This window comes from Panulirus ornatus, chromosome 46 (assembly GCF_036320965.1).
Source record: "Panulirus ornatus isolate Po-2019 chromosome 46, ASM3632096v1, whole genome shotgun sequence".
NCBI classification, from domain to species: Eukaryota; Metazoa; Arthropoda; class Malacostraca; order Decapoda; family Palinuridae; genus Panulirus; species Panulirus ornatus.
The window spans coordinates 6,034,386-6,059,227 of record NC_092269.1 but is presented as its reverse complement, the minus strand read 5'-3'; the positions used below and the strand labels follow the sequence as shown (position 1 = coordinate 6,059,227).

General features: G+C 47.7%; 1 protein-coding gene across 8 annotated transcripts in view; it reads right to left on the bottom strand.

The window, feature by feature from the left end:
- The window catches only part of CASK (peripheral plasma membrane protein CASK), an 850,717-nt gene extending 826,367 nt beyond the window's left edge, over nucleotides 1–24,350 (bottom strand). For 3 of the 8 annotated variants that reach the window (XM_071688727.1, XM_071688728.1, XM_071688731.1), the window contains exon 1: nucleotides 21,577–24,350. In XM_071688727.1, coding sequence (XP_071544828.1) covers nucleotides 21,577–22,584 — 1,008 coding nt within the window. In that variant the 5' untranslated portion in view covers nucleotides 22,585–24,350. The remainder of the gene's footprint in view (nucleotides 1–21,576) is intronic. The other 5 variants (XM_071688729.1, XM_071688733.1, XM_071688732.1 and 2 more) reach the window with 3 other exon arrangements.
- Nucleotides 24,351–24,842: the final 492 nt, after the last annotated feature.

The following is a 24,842-nucleotide window of genomic DNA, read 5'->3' as shown; positions in this document are numbered from 1 at the left end:
CTCCTGTGCCAGCGGGGTTGCCCCGGCAACTCCCGCTGCTGCTGGTGGTGCTGAAGACGCCGTCGAGCGCCGGTGGCGACGTGTTGGAGAACCGCCCCCCTGTATTGGTGGCGAAGTCCTCCTTTTCGTGTTGGGGGGGGTGTGGAAGGTACTGTGCCTCCCCCGATTAATTACATGGCTCGCCCAGGCGCAGTCACCGAACGACGAGGAAAATATGGCTGCCACGACCAAACACGACCAGGAGAGAGAGAGAGAGAGAGAGAGAGAGAGAGAGAGAGAGAGAGAGAGAGAGAGAGAGAGAGAGAGAGAGAGAGAGAGAGAATTTTTGAGGCGGCCGGGGGAGGGGAGGGGAGGGACGTCAACAAGAACTCATTAAGTCACAAAGAAAATTAGGAAGGGTGGGTGGGGTTTGGAAAACGGGAGGAAGCAGACTGGAGGTGATGGAAAACAGAGGCTACAGGGGATGAGAGAGAGAGAGAGAGAGAGAGAGAGAGAGAGAGAGAGAGAGAGAGAGAGAGAGAGAGAGAGAGAGAGAGAGAGAGAGAGAGAGAGAGAGAGAGAAGGGAGCATGAGGAAGGATTAGGGAGGACAGGTAATATAAGAGGCGAGAGAGAGACACGACGGATGAACCGACAACGCACTTCAACAACAGGAGCGGCGTTGGATAACCAACGGTTCTCAACAGGACCGGCTCTCTCTGAGAAAACGGCACGTAACAGCAGTGGCGTTGGATAACCAACGGCAAACAACAGGAAGCTCTGAACAACGGTACAAAAACGGGGAGTGGGTATTGGATCATCATCAAACAGGTCACGAAAGGGAGGCCTTGGATTATACACCCGTACACAACGGGGGTGCCTTTGGTTCATCACCGGCCGCGCAACAGACGCACCGTTGATCACCAACGGGAGCAACGGAGTTAAATCAGGCGTCGTCATCGTCAATGCAACAGGCTGAAACCATCGCCCATAACCCAGGTGTAAAGAGCACCTGAGGGAGGGCTGAGGCACTGGATCGATGCGCCGAAGTTGGAGCCTGACGACGGAGGACACCAACGCACACACCACCTGCAGGAGGGTCGAGGGACAGCACCATCTCCGGAGGAGGAAAAGGAGGAAGAAAGAGGTGATAGGAGGAGGAGGAGAAAGAAAGAAAGAAAGAGGAGGTGATAGGTGGAGGAGGAGATAGGAGGAGAAGGAGGAGGAGGAGGAGCAAGAAAGAAGAGGTGATAGGAGGAGGAGGAGGAGGAGAAAGAAAGAAAGAGGAGGTGATAGGAGGAGGAGGAGGAGGAGGAGGAGGAGGAGGAGGAGGAGGAGGAGGAGGAGAAAGAAAGAAAGAGGAGGGGATAGGAGGAGGAGGAGGAGGAGGAGGAAGAAAGAGGAGGTGATAGGAGGAGGAGGAGATAGGAGGAGAAGGAGGAGGAGGAGGAGGAAAGAGAAGGTGATAGGAGGAAGAGGAAGAGGAGGAGGAGGAGATCTTAGCATCGTCTCCAGGGAGGGCGCGAGACATGCGAGGTTCATCAGTGGTGAGTGGTTAGGTAGTCTACTCTCACTCACACTTCCTCACCACACGTACTCACCCAACGCCTCTCACCTCCACCTTAAGAGCCTCATCAACTCCTCCCCATCTTCCCAAAAACTCGAGAACAGACGTGTCAAAACGTCTGATACTCGAGAACAGACGTGTCAAAACATCTGAAACTCGAGACTTATAAACAACATGTTATCATTAATCAGGTGATTACAACAAACACTCACGACTAATCACACTCATGTCCATTAATCAGATGATCACGTCAAACACTTACTACTGATCGTATTTATGTTTAGCCATTACTCGTAATCTCATTTTTTTTGGTACTGTTGTGTAATGTCTCCAGTGTGTGTGGGGGAGGAACACAGTCGCCCTTTATACACCTCCCTATCAGTTACAACCTATTCACCCTTAACTCCCTCGGGATTACATTAACCCTCAACTCCCTCGGGATTACATTAACCCTCAACTCCCTCGGGATTACATTAACCCTCAACTCCCTCGGGATTACATTAACCCTCAACTCCCTCGGGATTACATTAACCCTCAACTCCCTCGGGATTACATTAACCCTCAACTCCCTCGGGATTACATTAACCCTCAACTCCCTCGGGATTACATTAACCCTCAACTCCCTCGGGATTACATTAACCTCAACTCCCTCGGGATTACATTAACCCTCAACTCCCTCGGGATTACATTAACCCTCAACTCCCTCGGGATTACATTAACCCTCAACTCCCTCGGGATTACATTAACCCTCAACTCCCTCGGGATTACATTAACCCTCAACTCCCTCGGGATTACATTAACCCTCAACTCCCTCGGGATTACATTAATCCTCAACTCCCTCGGGATTACATTAATCCTCAACTCCCTCGGGATTACATTAACCCTCAACTCCCTCGGGATTACATTAACCCTCAACTCCCTCGGGATTACATTAACCCTCAACTCCCTCGGGATTACATTAACCCTCAACTCCCTCGGGATTACATTAACCCTCAACTCCCTCGGGATTACATTAACCTCAACTCCCTCGGGATTACATTAACCCTCAACTCCCTCGGGATTACATTAACCCTCAACTCCCTCGGGATTACATTAACCCTCAACTACCTCGGGATTACATTAACCCTCAACTCCCTCGGGATTACATTAATCCTCAACTCCCTCGGGATTACATTAACCCTCAACTCCCTCGGGATTACATTAACCCTCAACTCCCTCGGGATTACATTAACCCTCAACTCCCTCGGGATTACATTAACCCTACCTTCCCCGCGATGAGACGTTTGATTAACCCTTATCCCCTTCCGTAGACCACTTCGACGTCGCGCTTGGGGGGAAAAAAGAAAAATGGGTGATGAGTTGAAGGCTAGACTACGCACAGACCAGACCGTCCATGCAATGGCCCTTGCGACCATTTTGGCCCAAGTGGGCAAGGAGACACGCTACGCTAACGATGGCCTCTCTCTCTTCTCTCTCTCTCTCTCTCGTCTCTCTCTCTCTCTCTCATCCAGTGCATCTCCTTCTCACTGCGTCACTACGATGCCTATCCTCTCTTCTTCTCTCTGCGACTCTCTCTCTCTCTCTCTCTCTCTCTCTCTCTCTCTCTCTCTCTCTCTCTCTCTCTCTCTCTCTCCTCGTCCATCTCCTTCTTCTCACCTGCGTTCCATCTATGATCGCCCTAATTTCTCTTTTTTCTCTCTCTTGACACCCCGATCTCTCTCTCTCTCTCTCTCTCTCTCTCTCTCTCTCTCTCTCTCTCTCTCTCTCTCTCTCTCTCTCTCGCAGCGTCAGTACAAAACCCTTCCAAGTCTTCCCTCTCCAATACATTGGTACGAAGGTTGGCAAAGAGGGTCGTCATACTGCCCAACATGACGTACCCACTTTTTCCTTTTTCCTTTTTTTTCTTTTTCCACAAACGCTTTTTCATTCTGCATTTGACAAGTGTTAACACGCGCTGACCCTCCTTTAATCAAATCATATGGGAACCCATTCATTCATTTCCCTCTGTTAGCTGGAGCCCCGAAAAAAGGGCTAATCCATCAAAAAAAAGAAAAAAAAATATACAGGTATTCCAATATCCTCCACTTTTTCACCATGGTTGATAGCCATCCCGACCTAATACAACAGCAGGTTTAAGCTCTTAATAGATATTGCAGCGGGTTATGCTGATAAATGAATGATTAATAACTAATAAAAGTAATGCCGTGTATGAAGGAAATAAACAGGCCGTCCCCCATGAATGAACTTTTCTTTTTTTTCATTTATCAAAGTTATTCTACGTGACAAAAAACATATTTTTTTTTTTTTGGTTACGTTTCTGTAAAATATTTCGGCCTATGTAATTGTTATCTTACGCTCGCGTGAACTATGCATTTTGGAAAAGGCCTTCAAAACAACGTACGTCCTAATGATTGGATGGAGTAGCCAGTCGACCTGACCCTTCCTACTGACCAGGTCAAAAGCCGAAGGGTCGTGCCGTGGCGTTGTGAAGGGTCAAATCTACCCGTCATGACTTCGTCAAATGTGAAGGGTCAAATCTACCCGTCATGACTTCGTCATAGGCAAAGTGGGGAGGAGGGCTGGGGCCATCTCTAAAAAAAATCCTCTCTTAACGTTTCTACGAAATGTCATTCCATTTAGCGTAAAACTGCTCACATTAGCCACACCCTTAACATCAATAGTATCATTAGAATTCAGCTTAATACTGGACAATTAAGTTTTAATGACCTGAAGGACGATATTTCCCGGCTTGGCTTCCTCCTTTGCTCTCCCTCTAGTCACGCATCTGTGCCCATGGAACCCTTTGCCACTAACTTTACTTTCGTGCACTGGAGAAGAAGAATATATAAACCCACTTACCTGCCCAGCACGAAGCAGAAAACTCTCTCTCTCTCTCTCTCTCTCTCTCTCTCTCTCTCTCTCTCTCTCTCTCTCTCTCTCTCTCCTTTCACGGAGTTCGAGCTAACTCAACGCGTAACACAATTCATGTCTCCAGCAACGACACGGTGAAAGACGAGAACTTAAATCTAATGATATTCTCCCTCCCTCCCAACCTCCCTCCCTTGAAGTCTAGATAAGGGAGACGAGTGGAAGGCATTCTTCGGCAGACGGGAGGAGAAATCGAGTCTGGCAACGACAACTCCCTCCCCGACTAGCATAGACTCCTCCTCCTCCGACAATCCCCCGACTAGCATAGACTCCTCCTCCTCCCTCCACAACTCCCTCCCCGACTAGCATAGACTCCTCCTCCTCCCTCCACAACTCCCTCCCCGACTAACATAGACTCCTCCTCCTCCCTCCACAACTCCCTCCCCGACTAACATAGACTCCTCCTCAGTCACAACTCACTCCCGTCTATAGACTCCTCTCTCCTCCACATCTCAGCTGTAACATATCTTCAAGGTCAGCAAATCTTTATCTCCATTGATTACTCAGTGCGATGGAGACGATCCACAGGATGAAGAACAACAGTGGGATGAACACCAGTAACATGGGAGGCCAACGGTGGAGACGAACCACAGGATGAAGAACAACAGTTGGATGAACACCAGTAGCATGGGAGGCCAACGGTGGAATGAACCCCTCCAACAGGATGAAGAACAGCAGCCTGAAGAACAGTGGGATGGAGAACAACAGTACAATGAACAGCAACAGCAGGATGAAGAACAGCAGCCTGAAGAACAGTGGGATGGAGAACAACAGTACAATGAACAGCAACAACAGAAAGAACAACAGTTAAGATGCGAGACCAACAGTAAAATAATAGGCATCAACAACAGGAGGAGCAACAGTCAGATGGAGAGGGGACAACAGGATGGAGACGAGCAGTAGGATGAACATCCCAACAGGATGAGGAACGTGAACAACAGGAGTTTAGGGGGAATCGAACCAGGCTGTCGCCTCGGATGCCCTCAGCGTTCACTCCACCTCCAAGGCAAATGTATTTAAGAAGAGAGTGCCGAAGTTTGGCGCTCATGGGGCCAAATGCCTCCACTTCCAAGGGCCATCGGCGGCTGAGAGGGCCCCTCTCTCTCCCCCCCCCAGCTAGACCTTCGACATCCAAACAATCCTACCACCAAATTGGCCCCATCTATTAAATCACTGGCCGGTAAAGCGACGCCACACAAAGGAAGGGAAACACACACACACACAACACACACACACACACACACACACAACGCAGGAAGATACGCGAGCGCGCGAGCGAAAGAAACAAGAGAAGGTCGTGTTCAACAGGATCTTGAAGTCACGGCCATACCTGCAACGCAGGGTAATTATGGTAGGTGGGGGGGGGGGGGGGGGTTTCGATGAAGAGGAATCGGTCTGTGTTGCTAGGGCGGCTCTCCCAACGAGGCTAATGATTCAAAGCCTCGTTCATAATCCAGTTGGGATCTACGACAGAGCCTGAGTTATGATGGCCCGCCCCCCATTTTTTTTTTTTTGGAAGCTTGTCCAATTTACCTCATCCCTCAACTTCTCACTGATCTAAGAGATCCTCCTCCCCAAAAACAAACACTTAATTAAACTCCAAAAGGCTCACACAAGAATCTGGGATCCTTCTTGTTACTTTTGTGGGATTCCAAACTCCTTTTTTTTTTTAAGATTTCTTACCGAGTTGATCTCAAGTCTCCATTAAGTCTTGCGACGTCTCTGATCGCCATTCTTCTTCCCCCTGGGCACTCCAAAAGTCCTCAGTATTTCTCCTGTGGCGTTTGAATTCCCCCAATTAAATGGCGAATGGCATTCGAAGCCCCTTTTATCGTTGATGTGGTTTTTGAAATGCCCCTGTGGCGTTTAAATTCCCAATGACGTTACCTGCGATATTCCAAGATATTGCTAATATTCGTGTAGTCTTTGGAATACCTGTTATTACCCCAGGGGTACTGGGCGTGCAGTGAATACCCATTATATTCCGTATGGTATATACTAAATTCTTCTACTCCTGTGGTATACCCATTTCTCACACACCTCTCCTGTGGTATACCCATTCCTCACATACCTCTCCTGTGGTATACCTATTTCTCACATACCTCTCCTGTGGTATACCTGTTTCTTACATATCTCTCCTGTGGTATACCCATTTCTCACATACCTCTCCTGTGGTATACCCATTTCTCGCATACCTCTCCTGTGGTATACCCATTTCTCACACACCTCTCCTGTGGTATACCCATTTCTCACACACCTCTCCTGTGGTGTACAGCGTTCACAAGCACCTTACCTGAGGTAAACCACGCGTTTTACTGCTTCTGTGGTACGACATGTGACCCACACGACTTTACTGCTTCTGTGGTACGACATGTGACCCGCACGACTTTACTGCTTCTGTGGTACGACATGGACCCGCTCGACTTTACTGCTTCTGTGGTACGACATGTGACCCGTACGACTTTACTGCTTCTGTGGTACGACATGTGACCCACACGACTTTACTGCCTCTGTGGTATGACATGTGACCCACACGACTTTACTGCCTCTGTGGTACGACATGTGACCCGTACGACTTTACTACTTCTGTGGTACGACATGTGACCCGCCCGACTTTACTGCTTCTGTGATGCGTCTTCCTCACTCACTTTGGGATCGTCACGACATCCAGTTGCACCATATCCTTTGAGTCTCCACAATTCCAAGGACATTCCCATCCTTCATCTTACCCACCCCCCTTTTGGACCGTCTGATTCCAGAAGCATTCCCATCTCCCCTCACCTCCCCACCTGAAACATTCCCATCCTGCGTTACCTCTACTTATGGCATACCAGATGCATTCCCATCCCTCATGAGTCCAAATGAGGGATTCCAGACGGGCAATCCCAGCCCAAACACAAACACGCCTCTGGGATTTCCGAGACACATTCCCGTCGCTCACTATCCCAACACTGGAATTTGAAATTCAAGTTACCCACTAAATTCCCCATCTCTACACTACCCATACTAGTATACCATACTAGTATACCATAATAGTATACCATACGAACACAACAAAGCAATCAGCTTGCATGGCTAACACCAATCAGCAGTAGTCAGCTCTGAACACACACACACAAACACAGACAATACCCAAAAAATCAACTTAAAATTCATACATTACATTTAACATACAAGCTGGAAATATACATAAAATATACATCGATATATAGAACTCAAAATCTACTTCTATACAGTCAAAATCAAATCTATAATTCCTGTGGTGTTGTCAGTGACGAAATTTCAACCTATAAAAATCTTAAACAAAATAGTCTCTTACAAAAATCACACTTAAAAACATATCTGAAAGTAATGCATTTTGAAGGTGCGAGGGTCGGGTCGGGTCAGGTCACGTCAGGTCAGGTCATGGAGGAAGGCACAGCCTTAGAGGTCAACCAACTAACACAATGTCACCAGAAAGCGTGGCTACGAAGTGGGTCGAGAATGACCTCGTCTTTTAAAAAGGGTTCGAAGTCGTCCTCAAAGGTTCGAAGTCGTCCTTAAGAGATTCGAAGTCGTCCTTAAGGGTTCAAGCCCTTCCTCAAAGGTTCGAGGTCGTCCTTAAAAGGTTCAAAGTCGTCCTTAAGGGTTCAAGCCCTTCCCCAAAGGTTCGAGGTCGTCCATTAAAGGTTCAAAGTCGTCCTTAGAGATTCGAAGTCGTCCTTAAGGTTTCAAGCCTTTCCTCAAAGGTTGAGGTCGTCCTTAAAGGGTTCAAAGTCGTCCTTAAGGGTTCAAGCCCTTCCTCAAAGGCTCGAGGTCGTCCTTAAAGGTTCAAAGTCGTCCTTAAGGGTTCGAGGTCCTCCTTAAGTCTTCAAGGTCGTGTTTAAGGGTTAGAAGTCTGAGTAATGATCCAATCCTCCACTGAACTGTGCAGTTAAGACTCTCACCTTCAAACTGAATAAATTCTTCTAATGGTCTTTAGAAAGAAACATCCAAAATCTAAATTGGTTTTGAATAAAAAAAAAAATATCTCAATTTCTCTCATGCTTTTCAAATATACCTAAATTCTAAATTGCTTTTGGAGAAAGTCAATTGTTTAAACTTTGGTTAGAGTTTCTTCAAAATTATTAATCTTAAAACGTGTTCTATAAAAAGTATATATACTTTTTTAATGTTCTTGAAAAAACAGCTAAAGTTTAAACTCACTTTCTGAGAAAAATATTTCTCTACCATTCTCATGAACACAAACTTGAAACTGGTTTGGCAAAAGAAAAATAATTTTTCGAGTTAAATTCCTTTAATTTTTCAATCATAACCAATGAATGAAACCTAAAATTTACACATTAAAAAAACTATTTATGACAATCAAAAAACATTAAAAAAAAAACTATTTTTTGGGGAAAAAAAAACACTGGCTTTACTTTAACCTTTCATGTGTACCTCCACAATTCTAAAATACCCCTAAAGAACTGGGTATCTACCAGCCTTCCCTTAAAAAAAAAAAAAAATCAAAACGAAAACGGGTCGTGTTACGAAATATGAAAATAATATCAGAAGGAACACGACTCCAGACCCTTTCCCTCTCACCTAAAAACAACACCAAACTTTAATTATTCACACCTTCTCTTATTCATAACACTGCAAACGTTCTCTCTCGTTATTGCATCTGCATAATGCACCTTACGAAACGTGCAATGCATTCTCTTTTATTCCTCCTAACCCCCGACACGTATGTTAATTTTCAGAGCTGGTAAGTTTGTATATATATATATATATATATATATATATATATATATATATATATATATTATATATATATATATATATATATATACCTACACACCTCTCCCTCCCTCTTAACCCAGAGAGCACGACGGTACGACTCCCTTCAAGCACGACGGTACGACTCACTTCAAGCACGACGCTTAGGAGGTGTGGAGCAACGATGGTATAATTCAAAACTGATTATCTCCTGGAGCATTATGCCATGTCTCCGGCCCAGAAGGGGAGGGGGGGTCCTCCTCTCTCTCTCTCTCTCTCTCTCTCTCTCCCGTCTCTCCCTCACTCCCTGGCGTACAGGAAACGAGCAGCGGCGGCAGATCAACTACTTGAAGGTGTGTTATGCACAGGAGTGAGTGTGGTATGGATGAAGTGGCGTTCGAACTAACTCCTTTGCACCACATCTCTTGCCAACCACGTCAATCTACTTGCCCCGAACAACGCCACCCATCTCCTACCACATCTCGCACCGCACGCCTCATTTGACCTTCCATAAATTATATATTTATTATAATATATATATATATATATATATATATATATATATATTATCCCTGGGGATAGGGGAGAAAGAATACTTCCCACGTATTCCTGCGTTTTGTAGAAGGCGACTAAAAGGGAAGGGAGCGGGGAGCGGGAAATCCTTCCCTCTCTTTTTTTTTTCCCCAAAAAGAAGGAACAGAGAAGGGAGCCAGGTGAGGATATTCCCTCAAAGGTCCAGTCCTCTGTTCTTGACGCTACCTCGCTAACGCGGGAAATGGCGAATAGTATGAAAGAAAAAAGAAATATATATATATATATATCATATATTATCCTGGATAGGGTTAATATTCACTACCTGCGTGTCGTAGAGGGACTAAAGTGAGGGACGGGGCTGAACCTCCTGTTTTTTTTTTTTTTTTTTTTTCAAAAGAAGGACAGGATTGGCATGGTATTCTCAAAGCCAGCTGTTCTTATGCTACTCGCTAATGGAATGGCGAATAGTTTAAAAGAAAGAAAAATATATTCCTATGAGTCCACGGGGAAAATGAATGGAATGAATGGAAAAGCAGCGTTCAGTTTCAGTCACGATGAAAGTTTTCATGCAGTATCAACTCGTAACCTAACCTCACTCATTAACCTACATTTGCATAACCGGTCTATGCCCTACTCAACTTATGGTTATTAATACAGTATTACAGTTCAGCTGACAAACACGTCCCAAAAGTTGCTGTACCACGTTGTCATATACATCTAAATTTGCTAAAAAAAAAAAAACACGTTTTGATAAATGTTTCAAAATTGGCTTTAAGACCATTATTGTAATACATGTCAAAATTTGCGACAACCATGATGTTCATACATTCTCATATTTCCTACGCCTGTGTTATCATACATATTCAATTTTGCCACAAACCATGATGTAATATGCATCAAAATTTTGCTACAACCTTATCGTAATCATATATTCAACTCAGGTAACTCAGGTAAAAAAAAAAAAAATTACCGAAAACATTTCCCACACAAATCACAACCAAATTTTCTATTCCCACTTAAACACAGTTCACGAAAGTCCTTCATCAGATGGTAATGAAACATGTTGGTATGTTACTACTCGTCCAGGTATCATGAGGGTGGAGAGCGATGGGTTGTGCAGTGAGCTATCACATCAGTGGATGTCGAGCTTCACTTCTTTATGGCCCGCGTTGCTATCTTTTCCACGCAACAACACATTCCTCCCCTAGCCACACACTGCAACACGAGCCGATGTATTTATCTTAACCATGCAACACAAGCCCGCATATCTATCCTCCCGGCGCTGAAACACAAGCCAACATATCCTCGGGCCACCCTCTGCAACACAGTGGGGCTTTCCTCCCCTTCACTACAGCAAATCCAGTAATCCATACCAATGTTCCAGCCCTGGGTGAAGCTGGAACAAGGTGTAGCCACCGGTGACCCCGGACTGGTTGGCCGGCGTTTCTGGATCAGTCACCCTTCCAGCTACCCCATTTGCCCCCTTCCATCAGTAGCTCCCTCTCTTCCGTTGTGCTAGCAGCCTTTCCTCTTCCTCCCTCCCATCAGTTGCCCCCCTCTACCCTTGTACCAGCAGCCCTTCCTCCCATCAGTTGCCCCCCTCTACCCTTGTACCAGCAGCCCTTCCTCCCATCAGTTGCCCCCTCTATCTTGTGCCAGCTGCCCTTCCTCCCATCAGTTGCCCCCTCTACCCTTGTACCAGCAGCCCTTCCTCCCATCAGTTGCCTCCCTCTATCCTTGTACCAGCAGCCCTTCCTCCCATCAGTTGCCCCCTCTACTTGTCACAGCCTTCCTCATCAGCTGCCCCTATCTTGTGCATGCCCTTCTTCCCATAAGAATCCCTCCGTAGCGCCTTATGTCAACAGCTCACCTCCTCCTCTCCTCCTTGCACGTCAAGAGCACAGCGGTGTTCAAGCAGGTCGACCGACCCGTCTCTCTCATCCCATACGTTCCTGTGAGCCACCTTCTGCCGGTCAAAGTAATAGCTTTCCTGCAAGCGACCTATTCACCTTGATGTGTTGTGCCTCCCACTCCGCCCTACCCAGCCAACCTATGACCCCGAGCCTCTCTCTCTCTCTCTCTCTCCTCCCCCAGGGCTGTCAAAAAAGCTCCCATCACCCCTGGGGCGCCAACAGCCATCCCCTCGACTCAGAAACATGTCTTTCCACCAAAGGGTGTCCAAAACGCACCATGGGACTTGGCTTCTAGGCTCTATCACACACAAACACACACACACACACACACACACACACACACACACACACACACACACCTTTATGCCCGCTCACTTCCATGCCTTCCCTTCACTCACATCGCCTCTTCCTCTCTTGTTTACTCTTTACTTACCCCCCTTTTGGCATTCCTCTCACAACCGCCCCATACTGACCACCGCCGGAAGTTACCATTTACGTGCAAAACTCATTAAATAATTCCTGCCAGTGTCGACTCCTCCCTAACGGGTATGAGTTTAATCCTATCAGTCTACGTTTCCCGACTTAACCTTTGATTCTCACTGGGCTGGAAGTTCAAAAGTATCTTTTGTCCAACAATCGCTTTACTACCATGCCTCTCCTCACCCTCCCTTCTAACTACAGCTTCCCCGTCTCGTTATCATCCTCATTTAGTCTCATGATACTGCCGTCTTCGACGCTAACTGCCTTATCTTACTCATTTACTCTCACCAGACTGTTATCTTCAACATTACCTGCGTTATCTCCTCGAAAAAACTTCCTGTTTTCTGCTCTCTTTATCTTCCCCTGTTTCTCCCTTCTTCCTCTTCCTTCATTCGTCTTTTTTTTTTTGGGGGGGGCACATTCTCTTCAGTCTCTTTCCCTTTTAGTGGCTGTCTATTTTCACTCCTTGGGCCTAGGATGCTGTCTCTTCGTTCCGACTCACCCTCTAAATGGGCTGCTGCTGACATTCAGTCCACAGAAACATACCAAGTCATGCACACACGACACCGACAGCTCACACGACTCGTTCTTCGTGACCCAAGATTCTTTCTGGGGGTGAGCGCGACGTGCACTTCCTACCATTCTGGCAGTACCCTGTCGTCAGTAGTGGCAAGTACTCACCGTCCCGCTACTGGCCCTCTGGCCTTCTGATCCCTAAGGCCCTTCCTTGGGTTGAGGGTATAAGACCAACCCAAGCTTCACGCCTCACACTGGACCACACCATAGTCCCACACGAGCCACCACGCATGCCTACAGAACCAGACGCCCCTGATCGCTCAACGAAGTCTCGAGATGAGAGAGGACACACCCGACGAGAATTTTGCGGGGAAGCACATGGCCGGCGCGCATGGGAAAGGGAGGGAAAGAGAGAGTACTTACATACTGACAAACGCTTGCGGCGAGGACTTGCCAAATGGCAGGGGTAGCGCGTAGCGTTCACCGCAGGACGATCTAGATTTACGAAGAACGAGTCGTGCGAGTTAAAGCGTGGCGCGTTCGGTGGAGGCAGTGTACGTTAAAGGACTGAAGGGCAAGCAGTTCTAGCCTGGGCGAGAGGCAGGAAGGAAGAAAGGTAAGAACAGCAACCTGAGAGAGAGAGAGAGAGAGAGAGAGAGAGAGAGAGAGAGAGAGAGAGAGAGAGAGAGAGAGCCAGCCACACGTAGACCTTACTACCCACATTACATACAGATCAGCTCAAGACATCTTTACTGTGCCAGCTGTATATAAACCAGGCGAGTTGATCCTCTTTAAACACACACACACACACACACACACACACACACACACACACACACACACGCCCACATCACACCAACACACACAGACACACGCACACGCGCGCACACATCACACAAACGACGTGGAGGCCCATCAACCTGAGTTCACGCTTGCGACGATCATTACCACGTCATCACCACATCATCAACGACGGAACGTTAATTGTAAATGAATTTAATGGCAGGATAATCGTAAAAGGCCACGGGCGTGTATAATACCACATAGCGAAGGGTCAGATTTCTTATCTCTAGGTTACAGATAACAGTCAGCGGTATGGCGGGGTGAATATCATACAGAGTGAATGTCATACACAGATCATTTGTATACACGTTGGTTACAACGATAGGCTATCAACTCTATTCAAATATGGAGTCTTCCTTTTCGTCGACGCTTCGACCTTTCAAACTCTTTTGACTTCATTCTCTTTCTATCCCCAAATTAACCAAACATTTCGTCGAGGGAAAAAATGGCCCTTGGGCAGGATAGCCTAGACGTATGACCTAATGTAAAAGTGTAAGTATACACTAATGTACTAATAATTCGCATAAATACTATGGCTTTAGGTCATCTCTCTGTACTAACACCACTGAAAGGATCCAACCCTTTTGCATAACTCCTATAAAAGTCCTCAGACTTTATACAATACTCACTTTTTCTTTTTCCTCTCAAACGTCTATTTCTTCAAGTCAGTTAAAACAAGGCATGCAAGAGGGCGTTCAATGACGTCTTTTCGACTGAAACCTATGCGAAAAATACATCGACATCTGTCCGTTGTAATGTTCCAACAGCCATATAAATCACCATATGTCTGGTGTTCCGTGCTCCAACGATAGAAATCGCCCTCTGTCCGTGGCTCAGAGTTCCAACCATAGACATCGTCATCTATTCGGTGTTCCAACAACATACATCGCCATCTGTCCAGTGCTCCAACAACATGCACTTTACAATCTGTCTCTTTCCAGTGTTATCCAGCGATACACACGTCACCAATCGTTCGTGTTCTAACGGCATGGCTGTTATAAGGACGAACATTATACCGAAATGCTGGCCATCAATACAGGTGCCTGTAATTACTGCATCCTCCATCAGTTCAACAATGCCCACGGTGCCGATAAACAAATCCCAGACACAGTCGCACTCGCACAAACATTGCAATCACCGATGGAAGCCAGCGCATGGAATGGCTAGATAATAGTAGACCTGATGGCCTATGACGAGGTTATCTGCTGGAGGACAGTAATACATGGGAGGACATGGCATAGCCAGATGACAGAAGACCTGATGGTCTATGATGAGATTATCTGCTGGAGGACAGTAATACATGGGAGTACATGGGAAAGCCAGATAACAGAAGACCTGATGGTCTATGACGAGGTTATCCGCTGGAGGACAGTAATACATGGGAGGACATGGGAAAGCCAGATAACAGAAGACCTGATGGCCTATGACGAAGGTTATCTGCTGGAGGACAGTAATACATGGGAGGACATGGGAAAGCCAAATGACAGAAGACCTGATGGCCTATGACGAAGGTTATCTGCTGGAGGACAGTAATACATGGGAGTAGATGGGAAAGCCAGATAACAGAAGACCTGCTATGGCCTATGACAAGGTTATCTGCTGGAGGACAGTAATACATGGGAGTAGATGGGAAAGCCAGATAACAGAAGACCTGATGGTCTATGACGAAGGTTATCTGCTGGAGGACAGTAATACATGGGAGTAGATGGGAAAGCCAGATAACAGAAGACCTGATGGTCTATGACGAGGTTATCTGCTGGAGGACAATAATAACATCCTTTGAAATGGGATTGTAAAGAGGAAGACTACGATGCTGTGGACTAGATAATAGTATCTGGCTTATCAGCGGCGAATAACAAGCCAATGAACCACCCAGCAACCTGCTATCACACACATCAGGTGAGGAACCCTTAAACCTGCTCTCTTCTCCAGGCCCAATCCATTCACAATCACACACATATATTTCATACTATTCGCCATTTCCCGCGTTAGCGAGATAGCGTTAAGAACAGAGGACTGGGCCTTTGAGGGAATATCCTCACCTGGCCCCCTTCTCTGTTACCTCTTTTGGAAAATTAGAAAAAAACGAGAGAGGAGGATTTCCAGCCCCCCCTTCCTTCCCTTTTAGTCGCCTTCTACAACACACAGGGAATACGTGGGAAGTATTCTTTCTTCCCTATCCCCAGGGACACACCCACACACACACACACACACACATATATATATATATATATATATATATATATATATATATATATATATATATATATATATATATATATCCACACATCTACCACTGAGACTTTCGATAATGAAGCATATCACCTCTAATTAACCATTGGACATCATTGGACTTCATTTCTTTTTTTCCCCTCAACCACGTGTAAATGTAACCGAACAAAATAGATACATTATACTTGCTAATCCGTCGCCGCAGCTCTGAATTAAACAAGAGACATAATACTAATTATTCATCCAATACCCACATCTTTTTCTTTTTTCCACCACCTTAGTCTAGCATATAATGCCAAATATTCAATTAGCGCATTCATCTCCACAGGTAAGTCTATCCTTCGACGTAAAATTCGAACAAGTACAGTTACATGTCTCATACATACACCTCCTTTGAAGTATCAAGTAAATATATATACATGTATGAGCTACACAATCGTAGACGGGCGTATGTATGTATGTGTATACCTACGAAGCTACCAGGACAGTCAACCACAGGGAAAACGGCAGATTCCGTAACAATTCTTCGGTCGCCACCACCCAGAGTTCACTTACCCTCTCCAGCCAGCCAGCCAGAAAGGTATGATGGTAGGCAGGGACCTGTGGCGCCTCCAGCTCACCCTGCGTACCATTAGTCAGCGGATATCCTGCTGCAGGATCCACGGCAGAGCGGACTTAAATCCGCGGGTCGGTAACGGCTGCCTAGCCACGGCAACAGAGGAGGTAACACGCGAATGGATGGACGAAGAGGGCGGGCGGTGGTGAGGGTGAGGCGTGCTCTTCTGTGGCTCCCACACTCTCCAATATTGATGGATGCCTCAAAGTCCCGTTCCCGACACTCCATGGTTCCAATACACGTGACCTATTACGATCGTCTCAATTACCTTGTTATATACTGCTGATGATCAAAATGGTCACGGAATATTTATGAGCGTACTTACAAACTACACACACACACACACACACACATACACACACAGACCACGGTTTGATTTCGACCCTTCAATCCAAAGCGGTTCGTTTAGATTGGCTTGCTGGGTTTTATACCTAGCCAGGGTCATTATAAGCAGGTCGGAGTCAAGCTACAACATCGAACAAACGAAATGTGTGTGTGAACACCTTGTTCTTCAGGTGTTATGCATGATCCCAAGATCACACACAAACTCTATGTATGTGAGCATAAAGGGAAGAGCTTCGGTAATCGCCCGAACGTACGACAGAACAAACACACACACACACACACACACACGTATTTGTATACGTATTCAGAAACTGTGCATGTATACGTATACATACACAAGCATAGACACAGGCATATACACACAAGGCTCTTCCTACCGAGCGAACCAGGTCACCCTTCAAAGCTGGGCTCCAGCATCAGAGAGATCGAACATCCGCGAACCATTTAAGACCTTCATTAGGACGCGATGAGGAGGAGGAGGAGGAGGAGGTGGCCAGGACGACTGACTAGCATGGCTTGTTCAGGTGACCTCCCTCCACTCGACCGACAGACCCAGTCTCCACTTTCCTCCCTCCCTCCCGACCCGGTCAGCCAACGTTTAAACTCGGCAGCCTCACCCTCACCGGCAACTCATCTTTAAAAAAAAGAAATCGATGCCGATACACGCAGATGAAACCTGACACATCCTTCTTTTCTTTTTTAAACTCAAAAAAAAGAAAAGAGAGTTCATAAAACTATCAAGATACCAGACGCACACGGCTATTGATAAAGCAGCACACGGCTACGCATCTCCCACGACTATACATAGTACTGAACATCACATCCCGTTGTACACAACGGACCCCATCCTTCGAAAGCTGGGGTTCTCGACGCGAGAGAGACCCATTCGGCATCTCTCAGCGTTCACAAAAACAGCGCCATGCACGTCCTCTCAGCTCCGGGTTACTAATACACAATCTACCTCTGTTCTGAGGATCAACGACAAAAGTCGCTGGACTAATGCGGGGGCATGAGTCTCCTCTCGCATAGTGTGCCACAAGCGACGGCTCTACACCCGCACACCGCCATCAACACAGACCCGCACACCGTCGCCATAGCCAGCCTCTCTGGCCGGCTCCGCACAGCATTCCCGAGACGATTGTACATGTTATCCTGATGTGGTCTTTGGCTAATCTCTAAATGGTCTTTGGAGACAACGGGAGGGCGCTCGGACCATACTCAAAGGCCTTATTTTTGCAAGAGCACGAGAGTTTTAAGGACCGGTTGACCCCACAAGACACACGCATGCAATTGAGGGACACACATATTGTAATTGTGGTTCCGTTGATTACGCCAAACACCTGCTAGTTCCATGATAACAAACTAACAAACGATAAAAAATGTCATTTCATAGACAACACACTACTCACGGAATCTCTTCCACATCAATGCATACTCGAAAACAAGAACTTGTATCATTTAAGTTCACAATTCTTCAAACGAAAGAAAACACAGTTATACTGCCAGAACGCACCGTAAAATTACTTTAAAACACAAACAAAACTTTGTTATGAAAATACTTATTCTCTTTACGTCTTACCGAACGCGTCACTTTAATACGTCATCATCACTGATATAAACCTGGTTCTCTGTCACTTTACACACCAGGGTTTACATTTCCTATCTGTATTCCTATGAGTCCACGGGGAAAATGAAACACGAAAAGTTCCCAAGTGCACTTTCGTGTAATAATCACATCATCAGGGGAGACACAAGAGAGAAATATAACAGTCAGTTGATATATATCGAAGAGACGAAGCTAGGACGCCATTTGGCAAACATCTGTATCTATGACCGGCATTTCAAAATACGTCAGTGTGAAGGAATCACAAACCAGTGAGTTAAAATGGCACAAGGTTTCTATTTCTCTACATAAGGGGGGCCATAAGGGGATAAACATTTCAGAATACATATGGATCTCTACGGTAAATATTTCTCTCTTCATATGGGGAATATAAAAGGGAATATTTCAAATGACATCTCCAAATGGATCCTTATTGATGGACTTTGCTGAGAATTACAACTTAAGCTTATATAGCGTAAGGTAAAATCCCAAAGGACAAACTCGTTCCCACTTCAATTACGAACACTACCTATGAAAGTATATATATATATATATATATATATATATATATATATATATATATATATATATATATATATATATATTATATATATGAAGGCACTAAAATGAATGAGAACACATAATTACCGTTGTTAGAACTACATACGAGCCCAATTAACATTACACTTGTAAATACATCAAACACATAGTTCCACACACTAATGTTGTGGATGTGCAGTTGCATTCAAGGCGGAAGTCATTCACGTAATACGACACCTGGAAACAACGACCAGAGCTGGAACGATGAATAACAAGTGCCATTCACGAAACATGGAACTCCTGGAATCCAGTTAGAAAACGTGTGGAAAATGAAAAACACACGGATAAATACGGAGCCAAATCAGTGGGAAAAATGGGGGGGGGGGGACTCAAACACTCTAAAAAAAAAAAAAAGTATATAAACTGTGGAATACAAAGGATAACATGAGAAATTCTGATGAAGTCAAGACTGTGGAATACAAAAAAGAATTCTTTTGCTTTAGGGAAAGCTCACACTTGGAATACAAACGGTGTACACTCGGACGTCTGTTGAAGTCTAAACAGCGGAATACAAAGAGGACACAAATAAGTCTAGTGAAGTCTACACTGTGGAATACAAGAGATACAGATCAAATCTCCTCTCGAGCCCCACGTTCAATCGAACGTGGTTTCGAAGCGTCTCCAACTTGAAAATGCTAATTTCTTATAAATACGAAGAGCTAATTGGAGTCACAGATATACAAGTCCATTCAAGATATATCGAAATGAATATACATCATCCTCAGAATCATTCAAAAGATGCCTCAAAATACACACTGACAATGGTACATAGATATATATATTTTTTTCTTCAAAACAGTTTCTTTTTTTTTTCTCTTTCTCTCTCTATTTCCACTACATCAACTAACTGTTTACCAACTTTCTCGTCTCAATGTTCAATCAATAAGGAATCTATCTTCTAAACGCCTCGAAACGATGAACTTCAGGAAGCAAGTTTAAACACACACACACACACACACACACACACACACACCTTAGCCTGAAACCTAAGGAGAGTTGGGTAGGGAAGGAACCGGTCCATGCGACTCCATGCGAAGCCTCCGCCTCTTCCTCTCTTCAGGCCATGATCATGACCCCGCACGCCTCCCCCTGAGCCACAGGACTTCGAGCCGACCCCACGGGACACAGGACACTCCTCCTTCAGCCGCTCGCCCGGTAAAAAAAAAAATTCTGGCCCGTGGAATAGGCTTACGCAAGGCCCTAAAGCCAGCCGATGTGTTCGGTTGAACATCACTTCAAACCTCCATTTTCTAATCTAGCGTCAAGAATCATAGTAAATGGAAATGAAAACGACATTTTATAGCTTGAATTTCTGATAAGTATGATTCCTTGAGAGTAGGAGCATATATATATATATATATATATATATATATATATATATATATATATATATATATATATATATTATATATATATACACCAAGGAAAGGTTTAATAATCTTTCAGTCACTGAACTAAGCAGTAAACACATTAAACATTATTTCACATGAAATACATAAATGAAAACAATAAAACACTATGTTACATAGGCAATAATTTCAAGTGTGCTTTCCCGCAAGCAGACCCCAAAGGCAGCCCTTTGAGAGTGTAGGGAAGCTGGTCACCTCCCGCTGGCCATATACTGTTCACCACCTGCCCACATGCTCGTGACCAGCTGTTCACCACCTGCCCACATGCTCTTGACCAGCTGAGGCACCCGGCAAATGACACACAGGAACAGACAAAATCCCAATACCATGCACTTCGTGGGGGAGATTAGGTAATCCACTTCTCCCAAGTAATCCCACATTAAAATCCCACTACCATGCACTGGGGAGATTAAGTAACCCACTTGTCCAATGTAACCACACACTTAAGAGGGAAAAAATGAATAAATAAATGTCATATCTCACACTGATACACGACTTGACCATGATCAGCTATTTCTAAATGGACGATATAATCGCCAATTGACATGATGACATGGACGGACACAAACTTGGGGCAAGGTACAGTGCACTTCTCTGCCAGAGTGCTTGTCACACACACACACACACACACACACACACACACACACAAACAACACAACAACAACAACGTGCTTGGCAGCGTCTAGCAACTTACCCATCAAGTTCCCTCACCTACCACATTAACTACAGGTCATCACCTACCACACTTAACTACAGGTCATCACCTACCACACTTAACTACAGGTCATCACCTACCACACTTAACTACAGGTCATCAGGAAACGAAAATGACGGTTGTAAAAAAAAAAAGAGGAGGACAAATGAAAAGTAATGAAAAAAAAAACACTACATGACAGGTACGTAAACAGAAAAATGATTGAAATGAGGAGAAAAGAAAGAGAGAGGGAGGGAAAGAGAGGGAAAGAGAGGGACAGAACAGACAGGCAGCCAGCTGTTCTAAGGGCTAACACATCTGCCACATTACACCGACTAGCCACCAACGACCAAGTAAAGACAGAAGAGAGAAGAGAAAGCGAGAGAGAGAGAGAGAGAGAAGAAAAAATATTTGATGGTAGAAACCAAACTGACTTTTTGACGGTCGCTGCGCAGTATCTGACGGGCGGTGTTGGGCAGGGTGGTGGAGGTGGAGGTATGGTGGGTGTGGTGGTGATGGTGGTGGTGGTGGTGGTGGTTGTAGGGTGGTTGGTGGTTCCCCCCAGCTACCGGACTCACCCTGCTAGGCTGCTGTGGGGCACTCATATGGTAATAGTGGTGTTGTTGCTGTTGCTGTTGCTGCGCGGCCCGGGCCACCTCGCAGTAGGCCGAGTGCTGCCTCGGGTAGTCCACGGGCCCTTGGCCTCCACTTCCGGGTCGCGTGGTGTCCGACGGTGGCCCACTCGGTATTGGGGGAGAGGGTCCACTGGACCCCCCAGAGGACGCCCTGGGGGGCTCAGGATACACATCGGGCAGGGTCTGGTGGGATCGCGGGGAGCGTGAGCGTGGGGAATGCGAGACGGGGATGTCGTGGGTGGAGTGGGCGTGCCGTATCTCCCGCCCCTCGCTGCCTGCACGTGCCCCTCGGCACATCTCCTGCACGCTGCTGCGCGACCGACGGATGTCGGCGATGGATGGGGACAGCCCGGCCACGCTCCCTGCTCGTGCCAGGTCAAGGGCATTGCTCTGCGACCTGGTGATGTCCTGCTGCACGCCCCTCACCTCCCGTGAGTGCCGCAAGTCCAGCGTGTTGGAGAATGGCCGCGAGAGCTCCTGTCCTAGGGAGTGCTGCCGTTGTAGGCCAAACGGGCGAGATCGAGGACGAGCCGTCGGCTCCGAGGCTGCGCTACCCGAAGTGCTGGTTCCCTCCTTGCTTACTGACTGCTGGCGACGGAGGCGACAGCCTTCGCCGAAGGTGTGCTGTTCTTCAGCCTGTTCCTCAGCCTGTAGCGATGCGTACATGTCCGGCACGGAGCGGTGGTGTCGCAGCATATCCGGGGCGCTGCTCATCTCATGTCGCGACTCGAGCAACGATGGCCCTAAGGGGTCACGCGGGCTGGCCACCTCCTGGTGGGGTTCGAGAACCCCTCGAGATTCCAAGTTGGCTCGGTGGCGCTCCAGAGTGTGGCGGTCAATGGTGGAGCTGTGGCGCACCAGGTGATGCGAGTGCTGTTGTGGGTGGTGGTGATGGTGATGGTGATGGTGGTGTGGCGCGTGTGGCATTAAAGGCGGCAGGTCGCGGTACATGTCTGGTGCTTGAGCCCAGACACGTGTGCACGGGATCCGGACAAGTCCTGCGGTGACGGATGGCGTAGGTATGGGTCGTGATGGTGTGCGTCGTGGTGGTGGTGGTCGTGGGGTCTCTGCAACGACCCATCAGAGTACCCCTCAGGCCCGTCGCCGAGGGAGCGACACATGTCGCCGGAGAAGGAATGGAACGGGTCGTGTTGCGGAGGGCCATGGGTAGCCAGGGAGGTGTGAGGGCAGCTGGGACTGTGGTGGAAGGCGTGGCTACTGCTCGCTGGCCGGAAACTCTCTGCTGATGAGGTACACACGTGGTACGACGGCAGTCCCGGGCCGCCGCCACCACCGCCTCCTCCTCCTCCTCCTCCTCCACCTCCACCGCTCGAGCCGGAGCGAAAATGATCGGGTTGGCTGCCCGGGGCACCTGAACCCCGGTAGGAGTCCGCGTGCGAGGTGGGAGGCCGATACAAGTCCATGCTGGTGGCTGGCCGGAAGTGCTCGAGGGTGACGTGCTGGCGGTAGGGTGGAGGGTGGTCCCGATAATGCTCGGGAGGGCCGCCGTGGTACTCCCGGGGCACGTCCATCTGTGCTTCGTTGCTTCGTCGCATCCCCTCTACAGGCACGTCGTCGCTCCTGCTCTTACTATGTAGCTGCTGGTGCTACTCGAAGGAGGGTTGCTGCTGCTGCTGGCCCGGTTCTGGAGACACCTGCACCTTCAGGGGGTTCCTCGACAACCCCTCCTCCCCCTTCGGGTGGGTGGAAGGTCTCGATCGTCCGAGACGCGAACCAGTGGGCGGTGCTACTCGCCTTGGCTAAGGTCGGTGGCGGTGGTCATGGCAAGCACGCCCGCACGCCCACACCTGAGGGAAAGAGAGAGCCGTGGGGGACGCGGGGGCGGCGGCGGGGAGCACACAGGTGCGGGTCTCCGGGGGGCGCCTCGCACGGTGGGCAGCAGCGGCTATTGATCCATGGCGTCGGGCAGCTGGCACGAGGGCTCACACCGCCGCCGCCGCCGCCGCCAGGTACCTCAGCCTCCCCTGGGCAGGTGTCAGACTCACCTGCTGCTGCTGCTGCTGCCCTCAGCAACGCCCACGCTCGCTACCCACACTCACCCCGCACATAGGGCAACCCGCAAGAATCCGATGCTTGTATCCGTTTCTGTTTGATAATAAAAAAAAAACTCTCTCTCTCTCTTCTCTCTTTTTCCAAAAGTTAATCACTACTTAAAAAAAAAAAAAGCACTTCGAATTCACACTCGTAAGAAGAAAAAAATATATATATCAATTTATGATTATCTATAAACACACACGGATGATCGAGTAATAACCACACCAATTACTCCAGGAATTATTATCAGACACACACGAGAGCAATCACTTCCCCACGACCTGAGACACGAGAAGATAAGAACATCTCTCCCGGGCAGGGGTAACAACCAGGCACCAACATAGAGCAGCCTGGGGTGGTGTTTTGGAGGGGGAGACAACGAATGGACCACTCCAGACCAGCAAGCTCCGCGCCGCCGCTCCGACTCTACCAGAGCCTCTGTGTAGATGCCCCTTTGGAGGGTTTAGAGCGGAGGGGGAGGGCGTGTGGGGTGGGGGGCGGGCGCGCACCACACACACACACACACACACACACACACGAGGAGTGGCGGGGAGGCTGGTCGTGCGACGCCGCCAGTCACGTACTGAGAACAGATCCCCGCCTTCGCCACCACCGACCTCACGGGGTCTTCCCATATGCCGGCATTCTCCGCCACATCTCCCTAGACTCTCGCCATACCCGCCTCTGGTCGACGCGGGGGCACACCAGGGGCCACCTGCGACCATCTACCAGGCACAGGGCTCAGGGCAACATGGTAAGAGGGCGCCCTTGGCCACTGTGTCACGAAGGGAAACAGGGACAGCGGCAACGTGGCCGGTGGAGGCTGCGTCGCGCATGCGGACGCCAGCCTCCCTCTCTCTCTCTCTCTCTCTCTCTCTTCTCTTTCCCCCACCACTGCTCAGGGGGGGAGACGTCGGTGACAAACCACGCCACCTCATTAACAACAACCTCGTTCTTCTATCACCACAGTGTGTGTGTGTGTGTAGTGTCCCTATGAGTGTGCGTGCGTGTGTGTGTGTGTTGAATTGATATACTGATATTCGACGAGAGGGTGTTGGGTGAGGAGGAGGAGGAGTGTGAGTGAGTGAGAGAGGGGGCCGTCCGCGAGTGCGCGGGGATGCACCCCCCCTGGATAGGCTAGTTTGGCTCCGCAG